This window comes from Lissotriton vulgaris, chromosome 6 (assembly GCF_964263255.1).
Source record: "Lissotriton vulgaris chromosome 6, aLisVul1.2, whole genome shotgun sequence".
Lineage (NCBI taxonomy): Eukaryota > Metazoa > Chordata > Amphibia > Caudata > Salamandridae > Lissotriton > Lissotriton vulgaris.
Genome location: NC_141694.1, coordinates 1254814084 through 1254839695, shown reverse-complemented (window position 1 = coordinate 1254839695; position 25612 = coordinate 1254814084). Strand labels below are relative to the sequence as shown.

The following is a 25612-nucleotide window of genomic DNA, read 5'->3' as shown; positions in this document are numbered from 1 at the left end:
TTACTAAAGACTGCCAGTTTGTATTGATGGATATAGATTTTGAGGAAGAAAGGTTGGAGGCCTACAATGTAAAACAGCTGAAAGCCTTCTGTAGAAAATTTAAAGTTGCTACTCCAGGCCTCACCAAGAAGAATGAGTTCCAAGAGGCGCTGAGGGCCTGGGTGGAAGCAAGAAATGCCTCTGAGCATGTGGAAGAGCCTACAGAGGAGGCTGAGAATGCAGAACGGCAGCTGGATTGGCCATTGGGTCCAGCCAGGGAGAGAGTGTATTCCCCCATAAGCAGCAGTGTTTCTTCCAAGGGCATGTCCCCAGGACAGCTGGAGGACAGAGAGAGAAATAGATTGCATAGAATGGAGATGGCCAAGCTAAAGTTGGAAAGTCAAAAGGACCTAGAGAGTAAGAAGTTGGAGCTTTAGAATAACAGAATAGCTTTTGAAAGGAAAAAAGAGAAATTAGCACATGAAAGATTTTTGAGGGAATTGAAGCTTAAGGCTAAAAGTTTTGAATTGAGTCCCTCTGGTGGCAGCGCATCATCTGTGCCTGCAGAAGGCAGGGTATATTTCCCAAAGAATGTCATCAAAGATTTCCATAAGCATGAAGATATTGGGCAGTGGTTTGCAGCCTATGAAATTGCAATGTTGGGCCACCGGGTCCCTGAGAAGGATTGGGGAGCAGGAATGTGGGGACGCTTTGTTAGTGATGGGAGGGATACATTGTAAGACCTGCCCAGTGAGAGTAGGATGCTTTATGCCCACATGAAGGAAGCCCTGATGACAAGGTATGGATTGAGCCCAGAACTCTATAGATAGAGGTTCAGGAATTGTAACAAGCTGGAGGCTACCACCTGGGTAGAATATGTGTCTTTATTTTGCAGAGCTATGGATGGTTGGGTGAAGGGTAGCAAAGTGAGTACTTTTGAGGAACTCTATGATTTATTTGCATGGGAGCACTTGTCTGGTAATTGTTTTCCAGAGCTACGCGAGCACCTAATTGATAGCAAGCTAACTAACCCTAGGAAGCTTGCTGAGGAGGCGGACCGTTGGGTGAATACCCAGGACCATAAGGGTCATGTGGGAGACTCCACCAAGGTTGGTAAAGTGTCCCAAGCAGAAGAGTGGGTGGGACAAGGGTAAACAGAGGAAGTTCCAGAAAGGGCCCCAAAGTAATTCCCAAGGGAACCAAGGTAAGGGTTCCCAGCCTCCGCCTGAGAAGAGGTTGAGCCCCTGACAGGTAAACCTGTTCACAGGGGGCCCCCTACATGCTTTCAGTGTAAACAAGTGGGCAACCGCTGGTATGATCCTCAGTGACCCCAGAAGGATCACAATGCACCACCCTGTACACCACCCCGTCAGGTGGCGAGTGTAGCCCTGGGAGGGGAAGAGATGGGTGCCCAAGGTGGGTGGGGTCACGCAGAAATGTCCCTTGTCTCTTTAAAAGATTGTGAGGTGGTCCCCAGAACCCAGCTGCCTGATAACACCAAAAAGTACAGGCAGTGGGTGACCACGAATGGCCATAGGGAGAAGGCTCTGAGAGACACCGGGGCCAGTTTGACAGCTGTCAGTAGTCAGCTGGTGTATGAAGAGCAGGTGGTCCCAAATGCATGTTACCCTGTTGTTGCCGCTGACAACACAGAGAGCCACCTCAAGGTGGCTCAGGTTTCCTTTGAGTGGGGGGGTTTCAGGTACTCTCCAAGTAACTGTAAGGCCAGCCATGCATGTGGATTGTCTGTTGGGCAATGATTTAGACAGCTCTCCTTAGGCTAAGGTGGAGAGAAGGTTTCATTTAGAGATGTTGGGTTTGCCTGAGTGGGAGTGTGTGACCACTCGGTCTATGGCAGCCAGTAGGGGTGCTCAAGAGGTCCTGGAGCCTGAAATTATGGCCCAGGTACCTGCCTTAAAGAGAAGAGGTAGGAGGTGCGAGAAACCAGCCCACATTGTTCCCACAGTCCAGGAGGAGGCATACCTTGAGGGGGATGCCCTGGAACCGACAGGGGAGCAAGTTGCAGAACTGAGGGACCTTCTGAGCTGACCCAGGGAGGAATTCTGTGCAGAACAGAAGAAGTGCCCATCTCTTGTGGGTTGGCTTCAAGCCAGGCAGCAGGTGATCAGTCTGGATCACATTGGATCTTCTGGGAGAATGACCTACTGTATAGCGAGCCTAATGCTGCTGAGCCTGGGTCAGCCCGTGTGCTGGTGGTACCCCAGCGCTTCAGAGCCTTCCTTCTGGGTTTGGCTCATGATGTACCGTTAGCTGGACATCTGGGGTAGGACAAGACTGTTGAAAAGCTTGTCACCCACTTTTATTGGCCCCAGATGTGCAAGAGTTCAGATACTCATTTTAGGACTTGTCAAACTTGCCAGGCAAGTGGGAAGAGTGGGAGGAAGCACACAGCTCCTCTCCAGCCCTTCCCTGTGATCAGCAACCCCTTTGGATGGGTGGGTGTTGACATTGAGGGGCCTCTGGACCCCAAGTCAGCCATGGGCAACAGTTTTATCCTGGTCCTGGTGGATCATGCTACCCGGTACCCGGAAGCCATCCCTCTCAGGACATTGACGGCCCCCGTGGTGAGACGTGCACTGATGGGTATTCTCTTCCATGTGGGGTTTCCCAGAGAGGTGGTGTCAGACCGTGGTACAAACTTCATTTCTAAGTATATGAAGTCCCTGTGACAGGAGTGTGGAGTAACTTATAAGTTCACCACTCCTTACTGCAGCAAGGTGGAATCTGACTACATGGTTGCCCCCACTTTTTTCTGGTGTTTTGATGGTTTTTGACTTAGTTTGGCTTGGATCCTTCTATTTAGGGCCCCAGTCTTTCTGCTTTCTCTTCTAAAATGATTCCTTTTTTTTTAATAAACTTTTTACTTTCCATCAGATAGTGCATGTTCATACAGTTGACATAAACTTTTCCATGCTCATGACGAGCTGAGCTCGTCATGAGGGACGGTGTTCCGGTGCTCATGACGAGCTCAGCTCGTCATGGGCCGTGGTACGCTCAGGTGCGGGGAGAATTCCCCTGCTGTGCGTTCCATGGGAACCAATGCACCTGTGACGAGCTAAGCTCGTCATGAGCACAGGAGCACTGTAGCTCATGACGAGCTCAGCTCCCCCCCAGCACAGCGGGGGAATTACCCCCGCAGCGAAGGGGATAAACAAATAAATTAATATGAATAAGCAAACATATTAATACATAGGCAAGAGAATAGTGAGAAACAAAAGAGAGGAAACAAATTGAAATTTCACAGTAACAGCATATGTAAGCAAAATGTTTTTTGAGGGGAAACACTTCTTATTTCATATTTAGCCAAATCCAGCTACCTTAAGCCATCCAGGGCCAATGGCCCCCACAGCACCTCTAATTTAACTAACGATTTGATGCCACTTGCCTTTGCCAGAGTTTCCTCTACACCATAAGTATCTCTGATAATCGCCCACCAATCCTCTGCCACCGGTGGTGTAGTAGAGACCCATGCCATGGCAATAGCCAGCCTAGCTGCAGCCATTAGAATCGTAAAGAGACCCGCTACTGCCGGATTACCATCTTTATATCCCAACATAATTTCAAGATCCGTGAGTGGGTGATCCAATCCTATTTTAGAATAAAGTATTTGCTCGATTTTCCTCCAGTACCTATTCAATTCTGGACATTCCATAAACATATATTTTCAGTTAGCAGCATACAGTCCACATTTGGGAGTGTAATACATCATGCAAGTAATACGTGTTTGCTGGAGCTGTTAGCTAACAGAATGGGCAGAGTCCTTAACATAGCCTAATACCTGTTCTATCATTCTAGGTGAGAGCATTGTCCCCAAGGTTTGAGTCCAACGTTCTGCTAATTTCTCATTGCCCAATGGTCTGAAACTATGTAGAAGAGCATACATTGAGCCAATGAGAGATTTAGACTTCTCCCTATAAATACAATCCCAGACTGTTGAATGTTTTATTTCTTTTACGGCCACATTAGAAGCAAGATAATCCCTAATCTGCAAATATTGTTAAAAAATGGCCCGGAAGTTTATAGGCCAGTCTTACATTTTCAAATGATTTAATACCTCTATCATTATATAAATCGCCAAAGCAGTTTACTCCATAGTTTGCCCAAATTTTACCCGCTTGATCCCTAAATACCTCAGGAAAAGTGGGATCCCCCACAAGGGGTAGTTTTTATGGAATATAAGTAGATTGCACCTAGTAGACATTGCTTTTACCCTTTTAAAATAGTTTGGATCTCTAATTCCATATAAAAATGTATCCCTCTGGTTCCCCAGCATAAATGTGAAGACAAAATCAGTCTGATCTAGGCCGACCAAACTACGAAAACGACCCGTAAAAGTGGCCCAGAAAAAGTCTTTGAAATCTGGGAATCCAAGCCCACCTTGATCATATGTAGCTTTAAGCAGCTCAATCGCCCTCCTCGGTTTTTTATATCCCCAAATAAAACTACTAAAAAACCCCTCTAATTTTTAAAAAAATATGTTGGGGACTTTCAAAGGAATAGAACGAAACAAAAATAGAAATGTAGGCAATATTTTCATTTTGATCAAGTTACATCTGCCTAACAGGCCTATAGGGATCCTATGTCAAATTCTTAACAATTTAATAGTTTCTTTTAGCAAGGATACATAATTTAAATCAATGATCTGATTAATCTTAGCTGTTATCTTTACTCCCAAGTAAGTTATAGTGATACAAGATCCGATAATGGAGTTCTGAATCCCGACAGTGGTAAGTACCTGAGTTTTGTCAGGATTCAATTTGTACCCTGCAACTTTGCAAAATCTGTATGCTTCTACCTTAATACTAATTGCAGCTTCCTCTGGGTTGATTGCATAGTCTGCAATATCGTCTGCATAGGCTGTGATCTTTAGTTTAGTATTTTCAGCTTTTAGAGGTTTAATTTGTGTGCACTTTCGTAGTGTGCCCAGAATTTCTGGTCTTTCAATACCATGTCCTGGTGTTAACATTAAGGAGTAAAAAGAATAAAATTAAGTCAGTAGATCTTGGTAATAGTGATGGTAGAGTTTGGTGGCTCTGGCAGAGGGCATGAAATTAACTGCATATATTTCTGAAAATGTTGTATTCCAAACGTTGTATCACAAAAGGCATCATAATTCTCATAGACTTGTTTGTAAAATATATGTAAAGGACACCATATTTCTACTTGTCAATGACATTAAGATGGGTACTGCCATTAAATATGTATTTACAAAGCTAAGGAAGGTCCTATTTACTTTAGTGCAGTTGAAGGTGTCATATAAGTTTTACAAACTTCAACTGCGCTAAACTAAATAGGAGTTGAAGTTTGTACAAGTCATCAGTCTGGGTCTACTCCAGTAAGAGAAAGCTTGCTTTCTGGTGGTGATGAAATAAACAGTTTCAAAGGTTTTCTTGGGATTTATATAATTTACCCAGAAGATCGTGGTGTCTTTTATATTGAGAGTGTGAATGCCTAGTTCAGCTGGTAATGTTGGAATCAAAAAAGAAAGAAGCAGAAGTGATTAACATAAAACCTTCCTCATACATTTTGGCTGTGTGTATATAGTACTATTGCATAAACTATGCTGTCTTGAGAAATATACATTGTAAATAGTCATCTATGTAAAGAATCATTTAGTGGCCTTTATTAACCTTGATGAAACAGCATTCATTTGAAGTTAACAAACCTTTGGAAACTTTAATCCAAAACTCAAAGAACTTTGTGCCACCTTTTTTCCAGTCGCAAACGGTTAGATTCAGCGATTCGGCCCATTTGCGACCGGAAACCGGCCTTTTCCGATGCATGAAGTCATTCCCATTTGCAAATTAGGTCATCGCAATTTTTTGCGATTCCCTAAATAGCTAATGCATTGAGGGAATGTCAATTTGCAATTCCCTAAAGGCGATGCATCAGCTCTTTCCTAAATGCAAAGAGTGCCTTTAGGAAATGCTAATTACCATCAACTTCAAGTTGATGGTCATTTGCACATTCTTTGAAAAATGCACAAAAGTGCATATTTTAAAGTGAGATGTGGTGCACACACATGCCCTTAGGGCGGGTGTTTGCGCCACATGAGCACTGTTCCATTTTTTGGGGGGTGCATCAGGGGGGCCTTAGGCCCCCTGGCACCCTTGGAATTGCATTCGCAATTTGCGATTACCAATTTGGTAATCGCAATTTGCGAATGCATTTCCATTCATTCCTATGGGCCTGTAGGCTCATAGGAATGAATGGAGTAACATTCCCTAATAGCGTTTCACAATTTGCAAATCGCTATTAGATGATGTTAAGGAATCACAATTTATTTTGAGATTCCTATATGCATAGGGATTTGCGATTCCAAAATAGCAATTCCTCAAAAATCACTATTTAGGGATCGCAAATCCAAATGTTGATGCATGTGGCAGAGAAAGATGTAATCACTGTTGGGTAAAATCCATTGAGGGATGCGGCAGTAAGATAAGGCAATGTATGATAGAGCAGATTGTATACCATGGCAAGAAATTACTGTTTTTTTCGACTACACATTGATAGAAAACCAAAAAATAAAATGTACTGATGCAAAGAAAATACTCAAACACATGGTGAAGGAAATGCTCAAACACATGGTGGCCTTTGATGTCCCGTCTCACCCTTTCGCCAGAATAAGGAAGGAGGCTTCGGCTCTCGCTCATTATTGTGCCTGTGGGGAACCACTGTGGCTGCTGTAAAGGTAAAAATTGCATTAGGCAAAATATACTTTAAGACCCATTTTCACTTTCCACTCCAAACTCCCCCTCCATGACCACAACGAAAGACTCTCATTAAACCTTTGAGTGGCACCCAAGTTTAAGTAGGACCATGATCACACAGAGTTTGTTGCCAGCAACCTAGTTTCAAGTAAAACATGTAACAAAGGAGCTGACAAAATGATTTCGCTGTAAAGTCATATCTTTAGCCATGGTACCCTTAAGGGTTTAAAGGCTTTAAAGACCTGTGTCAGAGCAGTGTATTTGGCTAGTTTGCCTGTAGACATTCCATGAGTATAAATAGACTGTATAAAGTATTTTTCTGGCAGCAAGGATACATGTTCACCTTGTTAGTATGTAAGGGACTGGGCCGGTTCATAGCCAATGGAAAGAGGTGGACCCTAGTGAAATATACTAATTCAAAACAACAACTGTAAACTTGTAAGATTAATGAAAGTCACATAATTTTGCAGAGAAAGGTGAGGTATATCTTGACATGTGCAAAGTGAGGCACGTTTTCCTAAACATTAGTCTGGCTATGCAGTGTGTACTATTTATTGGTACTACATTCATGCATATATATATTTTTTTTTAATTGCACTATGATCTCACTGCCCATATTCATGGGTTCACTAATGATTAAGAGTGCCCTGAGAGTTCTTCTCTAGAGCTGATTTTAAGGTATTATCCACTATTGCCCACTGCAAAGTTTGTTAACATTAGTTAATACCATATACTGAGAGCATAACCCATTAATTGACTACTATGTATGTGAGGGGATAAGACATGTATAGAAAATTAAATTTTGCTAATGGTTATTTCAAGGCACGCTCTTTCAATTACTATTCTAAGGAAAAAAAACAACCAACGTTCATACAGGGTGCATCGATATGTTTACTTTGATGTTCCTCAAATTAGCTAGACATAGATTCCCCTCAAATGTGTTGCCACGAACAATAGAAATTCACTCCATACGGCCTCTCAGCATCAATCAATCACTAGATTTGTAGAGCACTTCTTGTCACCCGTGAGGGTATACAGCTGATGGCACTGTCCAGCTGATTAGCTGAATAGCCAGGTCTTTAGGGGCTCCCCATCTCATCAAAACTCTGGAACAGATGGGGCGGTCCGGAGATAATGGGGTAGCTCAATCCATGTCTTCCTTGCTAGGTGGGAGAAGGAGCGACCTCTGCATCTGCTACATAAGATGCGTGGTTGAAGGTTAGAGACGGAAGTGGAGTGGAGATGTCTGATGGGCTGATGGAAGGTCAGGCGATGGTTCAAGTAGGTGGGTGCGCAGTTGTGTAGGGCCTTGTATGCGGGGGCCAGGAGCTTGATACCCAGTGAAGTAGTGTGGCTCACTGGTTAGAGGCGGCAGACCCGAGAGCAGAGGACGGCCCGGGACCAGGGTTCGATTCCCGGCGCGGCAGGTTTCTGGACCAGGGTCAGCGGACTCGATAATTCTCTCGCCTCGGTGCCCACTCTGATCAGCGATCACACTCGGCAACTCTGGGCATTAGCTTGCCTCATCTTCACTAACGGCCCCACCAGACCGCCGGGGATGCCTGGTCTCACCCTGGAGATACCCATTAAGGGACCATCTCTCAGGGAAGCCAGGAAGGGTTTCGCAGCGGTCGAAGCGCCTTGGGACCCTACGGGTAAGTAGTGCGCTATATAAATGCCTATACATTTACATTTACATCTGTACAGGGAGCCAGTTGATTTCCCTGAGGTAGGGGGTGATGTGGGTTTGTCTAACGAGATCCATGGCGAGTCTGCCTTCTGTGTTCTGCATGGTCTGTAGTCGATTTGTAGCATGCTCATTGGGGGTCTGAGTTAAGAGGGCCACCAGGATGCATCCATGGGGGAGCTTTTGTTTCCAAAGATCTGTCCCTCTATCTTGTCTGTGTTGAGATTCAGGCAGTTGTCGTTCATCTATTTGGCAATGTTTGTAATGCAGTTGTTGAAGTCAGTCTTGGTGTTTGGTGGTATCTTCGGAGAGGGAGAGAATGAGTTGTGTGTCATCAGCATAGCATATGATACCAGTCCATGGTTTTTCTTTTATGATGCTGGGCAGAAGTGTCATATAAGTTTTAAAAAGGGTGGGGATGACCGAGGATCCTAGTCCACAGATGATTTCTTTGGTTCGAAGGTGAAGGGTAAAATTACTTTTTGCATTCTTCTGGTGAGGAGAGGCGATCCATCTGAGAGCAGCTCCTTGGATGCCTCTGTTGTGCAGTCTTGTAATAAGTGTGTGGTGGGAGCCACTACGTAGGCTGCCAAGAGGTCTCTCCTCTTTCTGAAGTTAGCAACTTTATTTTGTCAAATTTCTTTTAGAAGGGTTTCTGACGTTCAAGCGTTGGAGACTTCAAATAGATTCTATTCTCCTGAAGGGGTACATTGTAACATATGGAAAAGGACTAAAATAATGTCTGAGCCTGTTTTGTATCCTTTTTTTCCATGAGTGTGAAAAGCTATGTGTGGTAAAATGTATGAGAGTAAGGTGCTGGAGTTTAGGGCAGATGGTGAGGAACAGTTGTTACTGTCTAACGTCAAACCCTATAAGGAAGTCTCCATAGCCACTTTAGCTAATCGGGCAAGAGTAGTAATAAGTGAGGTAAGAGTAGACCTTTCCAGATATGGTGCCTATTCCTCAGAAGTGCAAAGGCTAGTAAGGTTTTCTGGGCAGGTAGTTTGCTAACAAATATTTTAAAAGTAGCAGATTGATCTAATGTGAATACTTTTGCAAAATGTTATTTAAGACCTGTGGCCACTGGATGGCTTTAAACTTGCAAAATGGTAGCCTTCAGAGGCTAACATTATCCCTTCCTCCTCACCCTACGAGGAGAAAATAAAAAAAATGTAAAAACAAAAAGAATGACTAGGATAAAGGTATTATTTAAGTTTGTTATCAGGTTTATAATTGATAGTGTTATAGCATCAAGTACTTGTGAATTCATTTTTTTTGCACAAAAAAAGTACAGCACAATTCACGCATTTTAATTTCCCAGATATAAAGTACATGTGCATTACAATGTCAGTACTTTTTATTTGTGCTTTTATGTCCTCAAAGGCTGAAATAAAGAATTTCTTTTGACTTTGCTTGAATTCTATTTGCAGACAACTTATTATAAAGCTTGACAGAAAATGAAGATGTTGTCCTGTTTTGTCGTAGCTTAAAGATGATGATGACTGTGTGCCCTGGATATACATATTGTCTGGACATTCTATTGCTTTATGATGTATTTTTGGTCTTTAAAGGGCTGCATGTTGCGGCAGCAATAGAAGGCCATTGCATGATTTAAACCTCGATTGTCTTTAATGGAATCAAAATTCTTCTTGTATGTTGATTGGAGAATCGCTATTCTGGCTTCGCCTAGGTTAAAGATGAGGTGAGGTCAAAAGCCAGCTGGGGTCCCTGATTGGACCGAGTTCATGATGGAGGCAGTGTCCTGTGGGGGGAGCTGTCCCCATTCAGTTAGTCGGATGTCTCTGGTGATAGCGGGGTTGTTGTGTTGCTTAAAGAAGTCAGTGGCCTTGGGCTAGGGTTTAAAGTATCTGTAGACGTTGCAAGGTTGTTGCAGAATTCCTGTGCGGGGGTAATGTTGTTAGTTGCCGCTGAGGGGTTGGAGAATTCTTTGACGCTGTTGAAGAGTTGTTTGCTGTTATTAGAGCTTGATTCAAAGCATGAGGGTAAGGCCTTTTTCTTCAATTCTCTCAACTGTCTGAATCAGAGGTTGAGGGTTGTGTTGAAGTTGGTCTTGTTGGTTGTGTCCTTGTTGGTGCGCATCTCCTTTCCAGTTGTTTACGGTGCTGTTTAGTTGTTCGGAGGTCTTCAGTGTCCCAGCTAGCCTACTTAGTGAACTTTCTGTGGGTTGTTGCCAATGGAAGCAAAGCTGTTGGTGCAGTTTCTGATGTTCTGGTCTGGGTTGTTGGAGGACATGAGGCGGGTGGTGTTGAGGGTATTGATCCATGTGTCCTTTAAGACTTTGCTTCAGCTGTAGTGGGGGGATTGGGTAGACTGGGGGCAGCAGTCAGTGAGCTGGTGATGTTGAGGTGAATGATGGAGTGGTCAGTCCAGGTGAGTTCTGTGGTGTGGTTGTACCTGAGGTTGTCACTGGAGATGAAGATTGGGTCTAGTGTGAGGCCTGCGGTGTGCATGGGGTCATGAGCGAGTTGGGTGAGTTGGATGTTGTTCATGCTGTCGAGGATGTTGGTAGTGTTGATGTCATTGAGATCAAACACAAACATAATGTCTTTTAACTGGCAATATTATCTACCCAATACAGTCTCATGAAGAGTATGAGGAGCATGTGCATATAAATCGTAAAATGTTCATTTGGTAAATTATGTTAGCCAACACATATCGAGCCCTCCTACTATGTCCTTGAGGGGTTTATGGCAAGGTCGACTGCAAACCTGTATAATGACCCTGTTGACTTGATTGTCCTTGAAGGCATTGTAAAATCACCATCAGAAGTGGTCACTTTTACTAAACTTATTCCCTCTACAATGGTAGGTAGGGGAAGTGAGGAATGCAATAGGAGAGATGAATAAGGAAGCAGAAATAAAGCGGTTTCTGACCTAGCAAATATGCGAAAGAGGAAAAGGGTAAATACTGGTAGGAAATCTTGGCATGGTGCGGTATTATGGGCTGACAAGAAATTATAGAAAAGGGATTGTGTAGAGACTGGGCTGTTTAGTTATGGATTGGAAGCAAGGGTTGGGAGATGAGATTGTACTTAGGAAAGATTCAATGTAAGAGAACTGCAAATAACATTCAAGGATGGCTACTGAAAGGCTGAGATACACAGGTACTTTATATCCATTAAAATACCCTTACTCTTACCAGTCTTCTCCCAGCAATATGGTGTGTGGGGTTGTATAACAGTGAGAAGCTTCTCTGTCTCATGGTGGTTCCAGAAGGCAATACAGGAAGCTGACAAGAAGACAAAAAGGATTTCAGACAAGATCAAGGCCAAGCCCAGCCTTTAGTAATGAGACCCACACTTCCTCTATGCCCACACATAAACACCCTTAACTTTGTCAGAATATAACAATTTTAATATTGCGCTACCATAATATTGTAGAAAAACTATGAACTAAAATATTGATAATTAAGTATATAACATTTAATTTAGATGACTTATTATTATTCTAACACCTACACTCCTTTAAGATGTAGATATCACTACGGTACCTATACACAGAGTTATGTTCATATGGTACTTCTTTGTACAGGCCTGACCCTAGAAAGTGCTCGCATCTCTTCGGTATTTGGACAAAATATCGGAAACACAAATGTTGTGGGACAGAATATCATGTCAAAAATATAGAGGACAAGAATATCATGTATGTCAGTTTCTAAGGGTAAGTAAAGTTTTGCTACATATAACTCCTCATATATGTACCTTGACGATATATCTATAAATCTTCAAGGTACGTAGATCTGGAGTTAAGAATAGTAAATTTACATTTACCTAGTTGCACTTACCTACTCGATATTCTTGTCCTCGATATTTTTGACACAATAGTCTGTACACACTCTATTTGTGTTTCTGATTTTGTCACTAATCAATCTCTTCAAATGTTCTTCCTGAAGTGACCTCTAATAGGAAGACTATCTTGTAAAATATGCTTGTAAATATTCCTCTATGTAAAGGATGGAGCAGTGGCTTTTGCTACCTTGCTGAAAGAATATTTGAAGTTTATAAACTTTTGAAATACTCAACCAGACCCTCCAGGATTTTGCATTTTGCAAAAAAGTCGCAAAATCTGCAGTTTTGTAAAAAGGCTGTTCTTTTTACAAAAGTGCCCACTACATTTGGGGAATGTGATCTGATGTTTTTTTTTGAGTGAAGAGGCTGACAAAAGGTTGTTAAAACATAATTGAAAGGGTCGTGAAAACATAACTTACAGATATTTTCGTCTCTCAGTTCCCAACTTTTTGGAAACTAGGACATCTTGTGGCCAGGGATGGTAATTGTTTTCAAAATATCTCTATTATAAAGTTCAAAGGTGAACAGTAGGTCGTACTTTTTTAAAGAGAAAGGAATCAAAACGAAGGGAAAGGGAAATGAGCACGCGTCTCTGGAAGAGAGTTAATGTGCTAGAAGTCAGGAAGTGGAGATTAAAGGCTCCAGGAGTGATTTGGGTGTCCTCTGGACAATTTACACTCCTCATTTAGTGGCCATAGCGAGTAAGGTTTATTTGGTTGGCCATCACTGAGCTAAGCATCATTAGTGTTGTGAGATTTGCATGAACCTGTGTGGAGTAATTTCTCTAAGAGATCAGATTTTTGTAGGTGTGGACATCATAAGTGTACTCCTACGTTCAGCCAGGGCCAAAACACAGGCCCCGACGGCCCATGCGGTGCAGGAGGCCCCAGGCCTTCTGCCTTCCTCCATTCAGCCAAAGAGCAATTTTTTTAGTATCAGATAAGTCTTTATTTCAAATCATGTCATAAAAGACAACATAAAAAAAACCATCATCAATACCTTAAAAGTACATTAAGCACAGCTGATTAATTGACAATTATACATAAATAAGGGCTTTTCACGCAACCTACTGGCAAAATCTGTCCTCTGATTATTCTTTATCAATAATTAAAAAGGTAGAAACTCAATTTAAAAGTAATAAGTTTTATCTAAAAATCTTTAAAAAAAATAAAAAAAATAAAGGACAATTCATTTTACATAATAAGGAGGAGACATTTAAACATTTGGGACAACAGCTGATTTTAGTTTGGTCCCTCGAATTGCCCACATCCAATTGAGAAATTTAGACACAGCAATAATTAGGCTTTCCGAACAGTCTGTTTTAAAAATCCGTAGGGCCTCAGTTCCTTTTTTGATACCTTTTTGAAGACATACTGGCCTAAGCCACCTAAGCCGCGGCAGTTTGTACACAGGGCATATTAACAATATATGAGCTAGACTTTCCAGTTGTGAACTACAAAAGGGACACATAGCATCATTACCAGAGGACTATTTACTTGCAAAGGTATTAATTAACAGGGTACCTACCCTATATTGATGGAACCGTGTCCGGTCCTCAGGGATTGTAATAAAATCCCAATATGGTTCATAAGCTGGTAAGTGTTTAAGCTCAAGAAACTCCCTATGTAGTGAAGAGGTGGAACATCTTTGGAATTTTGTGTTGTGACCATCGACCAGTATAGTTTCTTAAGAATCTTGCGTGATGGAAAAATATTGTGCGCTGGGTTATCCCATAGCTCAGCCAAGCCCATGGCATTATAAATAGCCTTGGATTAACGAAACCATTTTATTCTATTGGCTGTGTCCATGTTCCTAACTTCAATGAGTGCTTGGGCATAGTGGGAGAGCTCTGGGGTAACCCAGATCCTCGGCCAGTATGCTATGGGTCTAAAGCGCGCTACATCCTCTAATCTCTGGCAGCCCAGGTCAAGATAGAGCAGCAAAAGCGGGGTAGATGGTGGGAGCCTCGCTTTTCCTCATACAAATTTATTTTGGGCATTTGTCAGTTCAGAGATGTTACATGACCCCCATAGTTCGGCCCCATGCAATATAGATGCTCGTATTTTTGTGTCATAGATTTTTAGTGCCGGAGATATGGGTTGGGTGGCCGAAGAGCGCAGTTCTCTCAAGAGAACTCCCGCCAGCTGGGCATGTCTAGTAGCTAGTTGATTAATGTGTGGTTTCCAATCCAGCCTTGAACCCAGTGTGATACCCAAGTATGAGAACAAATGGGTTTGCTCTAGCAACTCCCCATTCATTATTGCTCTTCCTTTCACTTGCTTATACCTATGCATTACCATAAATTTGGTTTTAGACACATTGATGGTAAGGCCATAGTCACTACAGAAGGTCTCAAACCGCCCGATTGCTCTCTGGAGCCCTTGTTGGGTCTTGGATATTAAAAGAGTGTCATCTGCGAACATCAACAGGGGTATAGACTCACCACAGAGCTTGGGTGCATCCGTAGGAAAATCCCTGTAGTAGTCGGTAACCCTGTTGATGTACAGAGAAAAGAGCAATTAATATTGGTGGTATAAGGGAGACTCAGGGGCCCTTCATCACAATCTGCAGGGGGGTGTACCTGCTATTTTCTTTAGGGCAGAGCCGCGGGCTGGACACTGCTTCACTACTGCTTGTGGCTGGGCCAGGCTCCGCTGAGACCCCTGTGCATTGTACTCTGCTTGGGGATTGTGCTCTGGGCTGGGTCTCGCTCTGCTGCTTCCCTGGCTGGGCTAGGCCCCGCAGAGTAACTGCATCCTGGTTGGGGGCTGTATTCCGGGCCGGGCTTTGCTCCGCTCTCCAACTGGCCAGGCCTGGCTCCGCCAAACACTCTGACTACACCTCCCAGCAATCTCGCAAAACGCCAGTACCAAGAGCCAGGAGGCGTATAAAGGGGAATTTGGGGCCGAGTTCCCTGTTTACCTGCTATTTTCTTTGGGGCTGATCCGAGGGCTGGACACTGCTTCACTACTGCTTCTGGCCGGGCCTGGCTCCGCCGAGTCCCCTGTGCATTGTATTCTGCTTGGGGATTGTGCTCTGGGCTGGGTCTCGCTCCGCTGCTTCCATGGCCGGGCTTGGCTCCGCCGAGTGACTGCATCCTGGTTGGGGGCTGTATTCGGGGCCGGGCTTTGCTCCGCTCTCCAACTGGCCGGGCCTGGCTCCGCCAAACACTCTGACTAAACCTCCCAGCAATCTCACAAAACGCCAGGACCGAGCGCCAAGAGACGTATATAGGAGAATTTGGGGCAGAGTTCTCTGTGTACCTGCTATTTTCTTTGGGGCTGAGCCGCGGGCTGGACACTGCTTCACTACTGCTTCTGGCCGGGCCTGGCTCCGCCGAGTCCCCTGTGCATTGTATTCTGCTTGGGGATTGTGCTCTGGGCTGGGTCTCGCTCCGCTGCTTCCCTGGCCGGGCTTGGCTTCGCCGAGTGACTGCATCCTGGTTTGGGGCTATATTCCGGGCCGGACTTTGCTCCGCTCTCCAACTGGCCGGGCCTGGCTCCGCTAAACACTCTGACTACACCTCCCAGCAATCTCACAAAACGGCATTGCCAAGCGCCTGGAGGCGTATAAAGGAGAATTTGGATCCCCGCCACGCGAGATGTGCGGGACGCGCCGGGACAAGGGTGGGCCGTCTGAGGCCGTAAGAGGCCAGAGGAGGCTGGGCTGGGCCACCCCCTTAACATCTCTACTATTTTCCCTGGAATTGATTCATACCCAAAGGTACTTTTAAAAATCACTCCATCTTGGACATTTAATTTAATTACTCTAAAACTTTTCGCCGCAGGACCGTCAATGCAAATATTTTTTCTTGCTATCAGTCCTTTTTTAATATTGTGGGGCGTAGGTATTAAGTATTGTGCATTGTGGGATTTGTCCACCTGGTTATAAGAATGTGCGACAAGGGTAAAAATACTAAGCCTGCTACCTCTCACCCCATGACTAAGCACCAGGCTGCCACGTCACTACCTCTCCCAAGCCTCACTGCCATTGATAAGATGCTACAGAAGACGATCGGGGTAGTGGCATCTGCCATAGAGAATACTGAGAGGCGATTATCAATTACTCGGGCCATCCCCCCTCTCCAGTCTGTAGGGGATTTTTCAGCAGTTGCTGTTATTCCCCCTGACTTCAGTTCTTCCCTTATGTGCTCTTTTGCAGAGCTGCCCTGTGCACAGATTGTTCTTGATGTAAATGATACCCCAGAGGATGCCAATTCCCCTCCACACCCTGTAGCCAGAAAAGTCCCCAAACCGCGCCTGAGAAGTAAGAAAATTAAACTTGTAAAAAAATTAGCTAAAAGATCCACGACCCTACCTGACTGTGCACAGGTTGCTGCTGGTCCTTCACTGTCCTCTGTGGGAACTCCTGTTTGGGTCACTCATCTATTATCTGATTTCGAAGCTCATATGGAACAGATTATTGGTTCACATTTTAAATCACTGACATCTAGGCTTGATAGATTAGTTTCCACCATCAACAATATAGGTCTAGGGAGAACCCAGCCGATTAGTCCATCGGAGAATCCTAGAACTATTAACGCCCACTTCCACTTTCAACCCTAAAACTCTACCAGCCAGTAAAATATACCAGCAGTACCAGCTCGGGTAAATGGCAATTCTGCCCCTGACACTATTCTACCTCTGCCCAGGGTTGGAAAAGTAGACACTGGAAATACCACAGTGCCGAGGGGGGCCACTGAAGTCAGAGCAAACTTACTGGACCAACAAGCCCAAGCTAGCAGAAATACTTCAGATGAAGGGTCTCCAGCTGTCCTGCCCTCCCTTGATGTCCCTCCTGAGTCTCTACCATATGTTGTGGTCCTTGCTGGGGTTCCTCCTTTAAGCCAGGGAAAAAGTGAGGATCATTTTGAATTAAAAAATACATGTATACAATGGCTTAACTCCAACAGGACTCTCCCCCCTAATGTCTCTGGAGAAATATTGTGTGTTAGAAGAGTAGACTGGATTGGGACTGGACCTAAAAGTATTGCAGGAAACTGTGTTGTGATTAACTTTAGGAACACACGCTCTGTAAAATACATCTGCAGCAGGTCGCCATCCTGGTCTAACACCCAAATTTTCCCCCTACACTTGTCATATTTCTATCCCACTCCCCAGCGGAGAACTGGACAGAATAGCGGTATGCGACAAGAGGGGGGGCCAGAACCTCTTACCACCCAGAATCCAACAGGGAATAACATCCTGGGAGGGCTATCAGACGTATATTCCCTTGCTTTCACTATTCCCTCAAAGAAATAGATTTAGCATGTTGGAACAGGTCGACTGACGCCCTGTGAAGCAGAGTCCCTTACACCAAATACGTAGCAGTCTGGGCATCCAAACAGCGATATTGGTGGGTAATGGTGACAGTAGTATACCTGAGAACCTAACAACATATAACAACATCACAGAGGGTGAGATGGAATCGGGGGCAGGTACTACGCATGTGGGGGTCTGTCCTTCCTCCGAGGAAATGCTAAGAGGTGAGGCAAGGGAAAAGACACCAGAGCCCAAGATCCTATTGTGTAGTACTGGGCCTGACCAATGTAAGGGTGAACCATCAATAAACATCAGGCCAGTTGATAGAGGTATACAAATATTGTCCTGGAATGTGGCCGGGATGAAAAAGAAACTGGCTTTACCTGAATGGGGCTCATTTATGGCAATGCACAACATTTGCCTGATGCATGAAACATGGGCACTGGAGGAAAGTGTAAGGGCCGGCGTTGCCACTTTTGATATCCTGGCGACAACTAGGGGTAGGGGGAGACCCTAGGGTGGCCTGTCAATATTGGTGGGCACGCATTTGGGTATCCAGGCAGTTCAAATATCAACTAACTCGCTTGATGTCCAATTCGTTCTTTTAACACCTCAAGATAGGCCCCAGGTGGCCATATTAAACATCTATTCAAGACCTCTTAAGAGTGGTCAAGAATCTGATACTATTGAACATTAAAGCAGGTTATACATTCACTCGACCCTTTAGTCGCCCTAATAGTTGGAGGCGACTTCAACTGCCAGTTTGAGCCCCTCGTGATTTCAGATATGGGAGAGCTGGATGATGAAGACCCGTTCTGGCATGTTCCCAATCCGCAGATCCCTACTGTCAGAGCATGGACCCCATTGGTCCTTCAAATTAAGTCTTTCTCCCTCTCAATGTCTCTGCGGGCGTGTAATGGGAGATTGGAGCCCGACAGACCGGGATCAGTCACTTTTAACAGACTGGGGCAAACTTCTATCATTGACTATATAATGATGGAAGCCAGACATTGGGATACATTGCTGGAATTTAGGGTCTACCCACGACAAGATAGTGACCACAATGCCCTTGTCTTAACACTCAAACCTGGGAGTTTTGGGCTAACAAAGCCTGCTCCTGATTCTAAAGGTCCGCTGTTGCCACTTTTGAATTCTAACAACAGGCAGAGGGTTAAATGGCCCTACCTCCAGGACTCCCCCATGAAACTCGCTGAAATATACCAGATAGCAATACCGCTGCTAACAGATATAGGGGATATAGGCATTGACAATTTGGATCTAGACTCCCAGGGTACAGCTGTGGAAATTCACAAACAGCTGGCTGTCAGGCTTGTGGATGTGTTTAGTCCTGTGGGAAGGGAAAAATCCCACCAGGCCAGGATACATCCCTGGTATGACGCCGCCTGTAGGAAAGCAAAAAAAGATTTGCTTTCTGCAATAAATAATAAAGATAGAATTAACATTAAGAAAATCCGCCTGGACTATAAAATGGCCATTATCAGGGGAAAGAAGCAATGGGAGGAGAACAGATGGGATGAGCTTAGATCTGCACTCTCACAAAAGGACTCCAAGTCGTTTTGGACTATTTTGAGTTCTGGTGTGAGCGCTGGAGGAATGGCTACAACCCTGAATATAGCACCGCAGTGTGGGAAGGGCACTTCGGTGCGCTATATGCCAATTCGGGCGAAGAAACCATACTCCCCCCCAATCCCGATCCTCTCCAGGAGCATACACCGGTGGGGACGGAAGATTTGGTCTTAAGGGAAACTGTGGCATGTCCCCTGTTGGCCGTCCCGGGGCCCAGCCACGAGTATCGACTGGTGGGGTCCTTGGATGGTGATCAGAGGCAGGATTCCCGGCTTGTTGGGGACGTGTATCATCTAGAACGGCCTGAAGAAATTACTCTGAAGGAGGTTGAGTCTGCAATAGCAAGACTATTACCTAACAAGGCCCCCGGCCTAGATAAAATCCCTGGGGATTTATTCCAATCCCAACCCAAAATATGGGCACCGTATCTGGTGGTTTTGTATAAGGCAATTCTTAGGGGTATTGACCCGCCAGATACTTGGCTTGGAGCCGAGATCGTCCCTATCTTTAAGAAAGGCTGCCCATTAACCCCATCAAACTATAGGCCTATTAGTCTCATAGACACCGCACAGAAACTAATGGGCAGGATCATCCTAGATAGGATCCAGGGGTGGATGGAAGAAAATTAGATACTGACCACACTCCAGGCTGGGTTTAGGACGGGTATTTCAACTTTGGATCAAATATTTCGGCTGCAGGTCTTATTTTGGAAAACGGTGATAGTGGAGGGTGGCAGCCTCTATCTCATCTTTGTTGACCTGCGGGCCGCTTTCGACCTAGTTCCAAGGGAAAAATTATGGAAAGTCTTAGCAGAACTGGGTCTCCCATCCTATCTATTGAACATCCTAATTAGGCTTCACACTAGAAACTATGCCCAAGTTAGGTGTGGGAGGCACGGAGATCTCTCGGCACGTTTCCCCGTTTCGAAGGGTGTACGCCAGGAGTGCGTCTTGGCGCCAACGTTATTTTGTCTTTACATCAATGGCCTTGTGGACCATTTAATTGGTGTAATTGACAATGACGCCCCTAGGCTGACACCTTGTTGCTATCTAAAACATCATTGGGCATCCAGCGCACCCTGGACGGCTTTGCAGCATTCTGTGCTTCACGAGGATTGGAGATAAACTTGGACAAGACCAAGTTTATGATTTTCAATCCCCCAAAGCAGACCCGCCCGAACCCCATTCTCAATGGTTCTGCCTTAGAAAGAGTTAAGACTTTTGTCTATCTGGGCATTACCTTGACGGAAAATTTTGACTGGGGTTCCCAAATTTCCAAATCAGCTCTTAGGTTACCCCAAGTAATGGGGGGCATTAGCAAAGTCCACAGATTTTCGGATTTCAAGCCGGCAGCCCCGGTCATTGAAATATATCGACTCCAGGCTAGAATGGCCTCGACGTATGGTGCAGAACTTTGGGGCCATAAAAATACATCTAATCTCCTGAGGGTCGAGCAGGGCTTTATGAGGAGCCTTTTGGGCTTGCCACCAAGCACACCACTCATTCCTCTATGACTTGGCCTGGGGCTGGAATAAATAGAAGAACTAGTAGCAGCACGGCCCATGCTCTACTCGAAGAGACTTTGGTCAGTGCCTGAACTGACTCCATATAGAGGAATTTTTAGAGGTCTGGGTTCTTCTAAAAGGAAAGAACATTCCGTGGCTGCACCACATCAAGACTCTTAGCATCCGGATTAGTCTGTCTGAACTCTGGGAGACCCCGGAGGTGTGTTGCTCGGGGATATCCAAATTGGAACTCAAAAGCCAGCTGAGGCAGCAGAGCCCATTAGCCTTACAGAGATCAGGTTCCCTAGGAAGACTGTCAGCAGAGTTCCTCCTGGTGAAAACTGAATTGCGAGCGTAGGAATTCATAGATGTAATTTATCCACCCCTTGCAAGGAAGCTTTACATCCAGTTAAGGCATGGCAGTCTACCACTCAGAGCATTCAGCTGTAAATTGGCAAAATCAGAAAATATAGCCTGCCCGGCATGTAACTATAAGTGCCAAGATGTTTGCCATGTTATGTTTTTTTTCCCTGCGTATGAAACTATAAGGAAATGCTGGCTGATTCCGTTATGTAGGAATCCAGGGTTCAGATATTGTATTCAGGCATGTAGGGTCTTAACGTATGATACTCACCCCCCCCCCCCCATTGTTTTTGCTGTATCTCGTTTTCTATTTGGCATGTAGCGTAAAAGAAAATGTTTTGGATAAATTCTTGTGTTTAATTGTGTCCAATTATGAATTTTAAACTTTCAGGTCTTGATAACTATCTAGTTTAATCTATTTTTAATATTGACCGGTCTTCTATTTATTGTTTTACTGACTTGTGCTCTTTTGTATGTATTTTACTTGCACTTTTATGGTCTTTGACCGAAATAAAGTTATCTAAAAAAAAAAAAAGATTCAATGTAAGAGAACTGCAAATAACATTCAAGGATGGCTACTGAAAGGCTCAGATACACAGCTCCTTTATATCCATTAAAACACCCTTACTCTTACCAATCTTCTCCCAGCAATATGGTGTGTGGGGTTGTATAACAGTGAGAAGCTTCTCTGTCTCATGGTGGTTCCAGAAGGCAATACAGGAAGCTGGCAAGAAGACAAAAAGGATTTCAGACAATATCAAGGCCAAGCCCAGCTTTTAGTAATGAGACCCACACTTCCTCTATGCCCACAAATAAACACCCTTAACTTTGTTTGTCAGTATATAACAATTTTAATATTGCGCTACCATAATATTGTAGAAAAACTATTAACTTAAATATTGATAATTAAGTATATAAAATTTAATTTAGATGACTTAATATTATTCTAACACCTACACTCCTTAAAGATGTAGATATCACTACGGTACCTATACACAGAGTTATGTTCATATAGCACTTCTTTGTACAGGCCTGACCCTAGAAAGTGCTCGCATCTCTTCGGTATTTGTACAAAATATCGGAAACACAAATATTGTGGGACAGAATATCATGCCAAAAATATAGAGGACGAGAATATCATGTATGTCAGTTTCTAAGGGTAAGTTAAGTTTTGCTACATATAACTCCTCATATATGTACCTTGACGATATATCTATAAATCTTCAAGGTACGTAGATCTGGAGTTAAGAATAGTAAATTTACATTTACCTAGTTGCACTTACCTACTCGATATTCTTATCCTCGATATTTTTGACACAATAGTCTGTCCACACTCTATTTGTGTTTCTGATTTTGTCACTAATCAATCTCTTCAAATGTTCTTCCTGAAGTGACCTCTAATAAGAAGACTATCTCGTAAAATATGCATTGTAAATATTCCTCTATGTAAAGGATGGAGCAGTGGCTTTTGCTACCTTGCTGAAAGAATATTTGAAGTTTATAAACTTTTGAAATACTCAACCAGACCCTCCAGGATTTTGCGTTTTGCAAAAAAGTCGCAAAATCTGCAGTTTTGTAAAAAGGCTGTTCATTTTTATAAAAGTTCCCACTACATTTGGGGAATGTGATCTGATGTTTTTTCTGAGTGAAGAGGCTGACAAAAGGTTGTGAAAACATAATAGAAAGGGTCGTGAAAACATAACTTACAGATATTTTCGTCTCTCAATTCCCAACTGTTTGGAAACTAGGACATCTTATGGCCAGGGATGGTAATTGTTTTCAAAATATCTCCATTATAAAGTTCAAAGGTGAACAGTAGGTCGTACTTTTTTAAAGAGAAAGGAATCAAAACGAAGGGAAAGTGAAATGAGCACGCGTCTCTGCAAGAGAGTTAATGTGCTAGAAGTCAGGAAGTGGAGATTAAAGGCTCCAGCGGTGATTTGGGTGTCCTCTGGACAATTTACACTCCTAATTTAGTGGCCATAGCGAGTGAGGTTTATTTGGTTGGCCAGCACTGAGCTGACAGCTAAGCATCATTAGTGTTGTGAGATTTGCATGAACCTGTGTGTAGTAATTTCTCTAAGAGATCAGTTTTTTGTAGGTGTGGACATCATAAGTGCACTCCTACTTACATTCATTCTCAGCCACAGCCAGGGCCAAAACACAGGCCCGACGGCCCATGCGGTGCAGGAGGCCCCAGACCTCCTGCCTTCCTCCATTCAGCCAAAGAGCAATTAATATTGGTGGGATAAGGGAGACTCAGGGGCCCTTCATCACATTCTGTAGGGGGGTGTACCTGCTATTTTCTTTGGGGCTGGCCGCCAGCTGGACACTGCTTCACTACTGCTTCTGGCCGGGCCTGGCTCCGCCGAGTCCCCTGTGCATTGTATTCTGCTTGGGGATTGTGCTCTGGGCTGGGTCTCGCTCCGCTGCTTCCCTGGCCGGGCTTGGCTCCGCCGAGTGACTGCATCCTGGTTGGGGGCAGTATTCTGGGCCGGGCTTTGCTCTGCTCTCCAACTGGCCGGGCCTGGCTCCGCCAAACACTCTGACTACACCTCCCAGCAATCTCGCAAAACGCTAATACCAAGAGCCAGGAGGCCTATAAAGGGGAATTTGGGGCAGAGTTCCCTGTGTACCTGCTATTTTCTTTGGGGCTGAAACGCGGACTGGACACTGCTTCACTACTGCTTCTGGCCGGGCCCTGGCTCCGCCGAGTCCCTTGTGCATTGTATTCTGCTTGGGGATTGTGCTCTGGGCTGGGTCTCGCTCTGCTGCTTCCCTGGCCGGGCTTGGCTCCGCTGAGTGACTGCATCCTGGTTGGGGGCTGTATTCCGGGCCGGGCTTTGCTCCGCTCTCCAACTGGCCGGGCCTGGCTCCGCCAAACACTCTGACTACACCTCCCAGCAATCTCGCAAAACGCAAGTACCGAGCGCCAGGAGGCGTAAAAAGGAGAATTTGTGGCCGAGTTCCCTGTGTACCTGCTATTTTCTTTGGGGCTTAGCCGCGGGCTGGACACTGCTTCACTACTGCTTCTGGGCGGGCCTGGCTCCACCGAGTCCCCTGTGCATTGTATTCTGCTTGGGGATTGTGCTCTGGGATGGGTCTCGCTCCGCTGCTTCCCTGGCCGGGCTTGGCTCCGCCGAGTGACTGCATCCTGGTTGGGGGCTGTATTCCGGGCCGGGCTTTGCTCCACTCTCCAACTGGCCGGGCCTGGCTCCGCCAAACACTCTGACTACACCTCCCAGCAATCTCGCAAAACGGCAGTACCAAGTGCCAGGAGGCGTATAAAGGAGAATTTGGATCCTCGCCACACGAGACGCGCGTGGGACGCGCTGGGAAAAGCCCAGGACAAGGGCGGGGCCGTCTGCGGCCGTCAGAGGCCAGAGGAGGCTGGGCTGGGCCACCCCCTTAACATCTCTCCTATTTTCCCTGGAATTGATTCATACCCAAAGGTACTTTTAAAAATCACTCCATCTTGGACATTTCATTTTAATTACTCTAAAACTTTTCGCCGCAGGACTGTTAATGCAAATATTTTTTCTTGCTATCAGTCCTTTTTTAATATTGTGGGGCGGAAGTATTAAGTATTGTGCATTGTGGGATTTGTGCACCCGGTTGTAAGAATGAGAGACAAGGGTAAAAATACTAAGCCTGCTACCTCTCGCCCCATGACTAGGCACCAGGCTGCCACGGCACAACCTCTCCCAAGCCTCACTGCCATTGATAAGATGCTACAGAAGACGATCGGGGTAGTGGCATCTGCCATAGAGAATACTGAGAGGCGATTATCAATTACTCTGGCCATCCCCCCTCTCCAGTCTGTAGGGGATTTTTCAGCTGTTACTGTTAATCCCCCTGACTTCAGTTCTTCCCTTATGTGCTCTTTTGCAGAGCTGCCCTGTGCACAGATTGTTCTTGATGTAAATGATACCCCAGAGGTTGCCAATTCCCCTCCACACCCTGTAGCCAGAAAGGCCCCCAAACCACGCCTGAGAAGTAAGAAAATTAAACTTGTAAAAAACTTAGCTAAAAGGTTCACGACCCTACTTGACTGTGCACAGGTTGCTGTTGGTCCTTCTCTGTCCTCTGTGGGAACTCCTGTTTGGGTCACTCATCTAATATCTGATTTCGAAGCTCATATGGAACAGATTATTGGTTCACATTTTAAATCACTGACATCTAGGCTTGATAGATTAGTTTCCACCATCAACAATATAGATCTAGGGAGAACCCAGCCGATTAGTCCATCGGGGAATCCTAGAACTATTAAGCCCACTTCCACTTCCAACCCTAAAATTCTACCAGCCAGTAAAAATATACCAGCTGTACCGGCTTGGGTAACTGGCAATTCTACCCCTGACACTATTCTACCTCTGCCCAGGGTTGGAAAAGTAGACACTGGAAATACCACAGTGCCGAGGGGGGCCACTGAAGTCAGAGCAAACTTATTGGACCAACAAGCCCAAGCTAGCAGAAATACTTCAGAGGAGGGGTCTCCAGCTGTCCTGCCCTCCCTTGATCTCCCTCCTGAGTCTCTACCATATGTTGTGGTCCTTGCTGGGGTTCCTCCTTTAAGCCAGGGAAAAAGTGAGGATCATTTTGAATTAAAAAACAAATGTATACAATGGCTTAACTCCAACAGGCCTCTCTCCCCTAAAGTCTCTGGAGAAATATTGTGTGTTAGAAGAGTAG

General features: G+C 44.8%; 1 protein-coding gene across 1 annotated transcript in view; it reads right to left on the bottom strand.

Annotated features, from left to right (window-relative positions):
* LOC147708716 (uncharacterized) overlaps positions 1-25612 on the bottom strand; it is a 295811-nt gene that overhangs the window by 201500 nt on the left and 68699 nt on the right. The window contains exon 10 of the mRNA XM_086927368.1: positions 6612-6683. Within this exon, the coding sequence (XP_086783494.1) occupies positions 6612-6683 (72 nt within the window). The remainder of the gene's footprint in view (positions 1-6611; positions 6684-25612) is intronic.